Here is a 6,716-nt window from a genome sequence, read left to right as displayed (position 1 = left end):
TGAAATACAATTAATTGGAAAATTCCAAGATAAGAAGAAAGCTCAGTTCTGGTAGACTCACAGAGGGTCTCATATTTCGTGGTTGATCTTGGTGGTTTCCATGGACAGTGTCAGTGTCTTAACAGGGGAAGATCAGACTGGAGACAGAACGCGTACCTTGCTTAAGGCATTGGCATTATTATATTGGGGTAAGCAAAACATTAGTGACCTTGATTTTAAATGCTTACATGGATCTCCATAAAATTCTTTCCAAAATTAAAGCATGTCGAGCAGGCTGTTCTAAGCAACAGGGTCTCATGAGGTAGTGGCTGAAGGATTCTTCTTTGGAGGTCACCGGTCAGAATTCTTGTCCCTCTTCTGTAGTCCTGGGGAGGTTGTCTAACCTTCATTTTTTAGTGTCCACATTTGCTCAATGGGGACAATGCTTTTGCTGGCCTAATAGAGTCATTGTGAGAATTAAGTGTGAAAAGCATGAGAAGCAGCAGATATGTGGTAAGTACAATAGTCATCAGTTGTCTTAAAGCAATCCCCCCACCCCTGGGGATTTTCATATGCTTTTGAAATTTTTACCCTCTATGCATGTTATTCTGGGTATAGACATATGGGATGATATTTAAATGTCTGTTTTTAGAATCGAGGTATAACTTACCTACAGTGGCACCCATAGGTTGATGAATTGTGACAAATGCACATGTCCAGGTAACTCGCACTCCTGTCAAGATCTAAAACATTTCCATCACTCCACAGCGTGCCTGTGCCACTTTCCAAGCATGCCCCTCTGCCCCCAGGGCAACCACTCCTCTGACTTTTATCGTTCCAGGTTAATTTTGTCTGCCAGTGAACGGAACATACAGTATATGCTTTTTTGTGCTTGACTTCCTTTGTTCAGCACAATACTTGTGCAACCTGTCTCTGCTATTTCATGTACTCAGACTATTTTTTGACGTGTGTATCTTTCTAGGACACGTTTGAAAGGGAGAGACAGAAAGAGGCTGGTGCTCGAGATCGGGAGATGAAACAATTAGAAGTGGAGCTGAGCTCAACTCATAATCAAATCAACCAGATTCAAGATGAGTAAGAGGAATGCAAGTTATCTTTTCCCAAAAAGAGTTGTTTGTTCTTCATTTAATTTTTAAGTGTGAAAGGAGACTCATGTAAAATGTAGGCATTTGCTAATAAGTAATAAGTAATATGGTGTGTGTGTGTGTGTGTGTGTGTGTGTGTGTGTGTGTGTGTTGGGAGTCAGTGTCTTTGAGTTTGGGGCCAGGATTTCCATATGATCCCTAAGGCCTTGGTCCCTTTGGCTCCATTCCTGGAGCCCCCTCTTTCCCATAGGCCTGTTGTCAACCCATATTTATAAACAGAGGAAGATTGTTCTATGGAAATCTATTTTCAGGGACAGAAATGAGAAAGGATGCAGAGGGAAAGGGTTAAGGAGGGTAAATAGAAAAATTAAGAGAAAGAGAGCAAAGGCAAGATGAAAGCAAGCTGCATTTATTTATTTATTTATTTTTTTATTTACTTTATTTTTTTTTACCAAAAAGTGCTGTTTGGAGAGCAATGCACATCATACTTACGTTTTTGCCAGTTCCATTGATATTTGTTCCAAAGAGCATCCCTTGGTCTCAGGTATAAACACGACACTCCCCGGCCTTCCCGATGCAGTTTGACACTTTTGTTGTACTTACTTAGGGGGTGGGGCTGAGAGATCAGACTTTTTAAATGATGAATAGTTCAAGATTCTGGAATAACTATTTGATATAAAAAAGTATTTTAAAAAGTTAAGCAGTGCCAGGCAGCATATCAGATGCCTGGTATGTATAAAACCAGGGTAGCAAGCTCAAGGAATCACTGCAAAGAAAATTGCAAACTTTGGGTCATACTTGAGGAGGATAGACATGTGTGTGTGAAACTGCACTCAACACACCTAACACGAGCCCATCAATCAATAAGGTATTTCTCCTCCCACAGCATCGTTCCATTGCTGACATGTATGGGGCAGCAGGGGATTCTGTTTCTAACCAGTTCAGGCTAATGATGGAATAGGGTATGGCACTCTGCCTTGTTCTCTGATGAGCTTTCCTCATGGAAACCATCTCTACTGACTTAGAAAATTGCCTGATTAGAAAATACAAGTTTCTTTCTCAAAATGCATACAATAAATAAGAGGATAAAGATGAAAATCAAAAGAAAAAAAAGATGAAAATCATCTGTAATCTCATCCCTGTTAATATTATGGTATATTTTACTCCAGACCTTTTTCTTTGTGTGTGCTTGCATGCATCTCCACACCCCACCTCCCCCCATGCATTTTTCTAACTGCAGACATCATCAATGAGCAGTTTTATCGCTGCAACAAAGCTTACAACTGTAAGGTACAAAAAGGGTAATTCCTCTGAATTTCTACAACTCATTTCAACTAATGTCAGCTGATCTGGAGTGGGATGAGGAGGATCCTTAAATGTGCCACTTCTTTTCTGGTTTATGGTAGTTCTTTTTGTGTAAATATTCAGTTAATTCCAAGTTCAGACTTTCCTTAGGGGCTGTGTTTGCTTTCTCAAGGGGCCTAATTGCCCTCCTGCTTCCTTGGGCTGACATCTAGGGGTGAGGGATGCTTGCATACCCTCCTGGGGCCGGAGGAGAGGGGCTTTGGTCGTGTTCTGCCTGCTGGGTTCTTGCCTCAGTTCCTCCTGGACACTGATGTCTTGTGCCGCTGGAGGCTGAGTTGTGGCTTGTCTGGTTAGGTCACCTGGGGGCATTTACTGGCCTCTGCTGCTGATGACCAGGTCTCTCCATTTGCCGATGGTTGCTTGCTCATTCTCTCTTTTATCAGTAGCAATAGGAGCCAGGTTCCTACCTCTCTCTCTTGTCACTATGGCTCAGTAGTTAGCTATAAGGGGCACCATGGACTGAGAAAAAAGGACTGTATGCATTTTTAAAACTTTTTATTTGGAAGTAATTTCAAATACAGAAAATTTGAAAGAATAGTACTAGGAACACCCATATACTCTTTCACATACATTTTTCCCTATTTGGTCGATCATGTGTGTGTTTCTCTTTATCTATGTACATGGCCCCTACCCCCCACCGTCCATTTGAAAGTTGCACACTGGAAGGTGCTTGTTGCTTTTCTCTGAATTTCCTAGTTTTGTTTTTGTTATGAACTCAGATGTGGCTCATATTCTATTTTTATTGAAGGCATTACACATGATGGAGGCTGTTCCCCACCTTCTGTGGTAGTCAGCTCTCTCCTCCTTCTCTTACTCTGCCTACCTCTGTCTCTAAAGCCAGGGTGTTACCTGTGGCGGAATAAGTGACCCACCCAAGGAGGTTCCCATGTCTGTCCTCAAGGAGACCAGTTTGGTTGTGACTCAGTTCCAAAGGTGCAGATTCCAATACAGTGCTGAGTGCGGACAGTCTGCCCAGGCCTGATGAACTCTAGACGCGGAAAGACTGCAATATACTCATTGATTTTCTGCCTGGACTCTGGTTAGGAGTCTCGCTTTTCTGCATTTCCTATACCCAGTCTATTAGAATAGAGTTGAATCTGCCTCCTAAGCATCCCACACACTGGTCCCTTTCTTTCTATTGCACTGCCATTGCCCTGGTTCGAGCTTCTGATACCTCTTGCCTCAATTCATTGCCTCCCAACTGGTTTCCCTGTTTCCATTCTTGCTCTATTACAAACCGTTTCTCACATAGGACATATAGATGTGTTTTTACTTTATTAACTCATCACTCTGCTTACACGCTGTGAGCAGCCTTCCCAGGGCCCTGCACGATCTGACCCCACCTCTTGCTTCACCCTCATCTCATGTCAGACTCCCCTCATCTAGTCTACTGTCCATTTCTTCATCACTGTGAGGCCTCTGCCTGTGCTCCTTTGGAATAATGGCAGTCTTCCACGGGCTCTTTGCAAGGCTGCCTCTTGAGTATCTTCAGGCCTCAATTTAAATGTGACTTTCTCAGAGTCTGCTCGTGACCACTATACAGCAAAGGGTCTTTCTTCTTCCCCTCCTTAAGTTCCCTTTCACGATGACCTAACAATTGCACTTTCCACAATTTGGAACATTTAAACACTTGTTTGCATATGTGTGATCTGATGAATTGCATATTTGTGTTGATGTTTTGACACTGTTGTATCTTTAGCAGCCAGCATTGTGCCTGGCACATAGTAAATTCTCAGTAATTTGATCAATGAATGAATAAGTCCATAATAAAAAATTTAAAAAGCTGTTCATTAGCTTAAAACAATTCTTGGCACATGGATGTTCCTCTTTTCTCTCTGTACATCAGCCAAGGTTACCAAATTAACATGTATGTTTGCTTATATGTATATGTACTCACACATATATGCCATCTTTTGAGAGGGGGAAAAAACCTACTTTATTCCTGTTCATACTTTTTCATTTCTTAGTCTATCTTGTTCTTTTAATTTTCTACAGTTTTCTCTTAATAAAATGTTTACTTTCCTCATATATACTTTTAAAAAACTATAACATATTCACATTTGAATTAGATCACAACAATTTCCTGTCAACCTCCAGTAGGCCTGGAGTCATTGCAACTATGGCTTTCTTTTAGACTTTTTAGACATTTTGTTCATTAATTTTCAGGGTTGTGTGTGTGTGTGTGTGTGTGTGTGTGTGTTTGAAAAACCTACATTGTGACAGGCACTGTTTTAGGTGCTTGGGATAAAGATATGAATAAAATAAAATCTTTGCCCTCAAGTAGTTCACGGTGTGCTTGTAATGAGGTTGTAAGCGTGAGCTGAGTGTGAAAGGAGCCCCAGAGAAGGGGAGACAAACTTTTCTTGAGAGAGTTAAGGGTGGTGGAGAGTAGCACGTGAAGGATGAGGACAAGGGAGAGTTTAGACAGCATTTGCTCTCTCTTGGCCGCAGGACTACTGTGGCGAAGGCGGTGTTCCAGGGAGGTAGGGTCAGCTAAGTCAAGAAACCTTTGCCAACCATGTCTCTCACTGCACTGGGGCAACTTAATTGAGGACCATTGGTCTTCATCCACTGCCATCCAGTACATTCCCATTTCCTTTTAAATTTAGACAGACGTAAAGAAATAGTATAATTTACTATGACATCTACAATGGAGGGAGGCATTACAACTAACAGTAACTGAGCTATGCAGAAAGCGCAGGAAACTCGTGCTTAGGAAGTGATGGAAGTCAGAGGCAGGAAGACATGAAATAGTTGGTAGTCAAGTGTAATTGTGGAGGGCTTTATAGGTGGGCACATTTTTTTTTATATTTAGGAAGTCGAAAAATTAAGTCAAATTCAGCTTTATAGTGGAAAGTAATCAGAATAGGTATTAGTCTATTACAGAAAAAAATGAAGATTTTATAGAGTAAGGCAATGTAGGGACTTGGTATAATTAGAGCAGTGGTCAGCAAACTTGTGGCTCGCGATCCACGTGCGGCTCTTTGGCCCCATGACTGTGGCTCTTCCACAAAATACCGACTTCTGCGCATGGGCCATGAAGTTTCAATCGCATCGTATGTGCGCGCCCGCATTTGGTATTTTGTGGAAGTGCCACACTCAAGGGGCCAAAGAGCCGCATGTGGCTAGCGAGCCACAGTTTGCCGACCACTGAATTAGAGCAAATGAATTAGGAGGGTGTGAAGGAGGAATTGAACAAGTATTTTTGTCCTTTACATTTTAATATGAATAATTATTACCTAGTCTGTTAGGGGGTAGTAGATTTATAATTTCTTTGTGTTTGACATTGACGAAGGATGTTAGAATGCTTTTGCATATAATTGCATTATACTATTTGTAATATCATCTGATTGAATGCAGATGTCTTATAATTTGATCTTGTTTATGTCGAATTTATATCATATGCCAAAAGTTCCCAAGGGAGAAGGAACCTATGCCTTGATTTAGAAAGTCTGCCAATTTTGGAAAATCTGTCTTTAGTTACTGATTTCTCTTACAGTCTGCCTGACTCTCCAAAGACTCTTGAAGCAACCAAGAACAGATCGGCCATATCCCTCTTGGCTGCAGAGGAGGAAATAAATCAGCTAAAAAAGCAGTAAGGAAAAAACTAAAGACAGGAGCATTGCAGCCTGCTGATTAATCTTTGCATTTCGCTTTTTTGGTGTTCCATTACAATACGAAAGAATCTGTTCACAATCAAAGAGGAAAGGGAACAATATTTTTATTAATGTTTTATATATTTTTCAAAAACATTACCTATCTACTGGAGAGAATTTCCAAAGCACAGTGTAGTATAAAGGAAGCTAAAGACCCTCTCATAATTCCAGAACCAGTTACTGTTACCATCTGACATTTCTTCCAATTCATACATTAGTAATAGAGTTAAGGCTACAAAATAAGTGTAAGTTTATAACTTTGGACCCCAATTGTTCAGTTAACATTGTTTTCCCCTTTTACTAAACAAACAAACAAACCTTCTGCAGAACTTACTTCTGAATAGGTGCATCATGTTCCATCATTTGGGTGTTTCTTTAATATCAACTATTTACTTTGATACCAATTTTCTGCATTGGAAATAACCTCGTGATGATTTCTGTAGCAAATCTTAGTTAAAATTTCTGGGTATTCTCTAAAGATAAATTTCTAGAAGGGGAAAACAAACACTGATCATTTAAGGTTATATACCTTCCTTGATTTTCATTTTGATTTTCCCTCCATCCCAAAGAGCAAGTAAACATTGTATTAAAACATATATATTATATATAT

At 40.4% G+C, this 6,716-nt stretch overlaps 1 protein-coding gene across 1 annotated transcript in view; it reads left to right on the top strand.

Moving 5' to 3' along the window:
• Positions 1-6,716, top strand: part of SPATA18 (spermatogenesis associated 18) — a 30,170-nt gene that overhangs the window by 6,612 nt on the left and 16,842 nt on the right. The window contains exons 4-5 of the mRNA XM_015560080.1: positions 962-1,074; positions 5,950-6,045. Coding sequence (XP_015415566.1) covers positions 962-1,074; positions 5,950-6,045 — 209 coding nt within the window. The remainder of the gene's footprint in view (positions 1-961; positions 1,075-5,949; positions 6,046-6,716) is intronic.

The sequence above is a fragment of the Myotis davidii genome, unplaced genomic scaffold (assembly GCF_000327345.1).
Source record: "Myotis davidii unplaced genomic scaffold, ASM32734v1 scaffold173, whole genome shotgun sequence".
Taxonomy (NCBI): Eukaryota; Metazoa; Chordata; class Mammalia; order Chiroptera; family Vespertilionidae; genus Myotis; species Myotis davidii.
The sequence above is the reverse complement of the archived record's forward strand: the minus strand, read 5'-3'. Positions and strand labels throughout refer to the sequence as shown.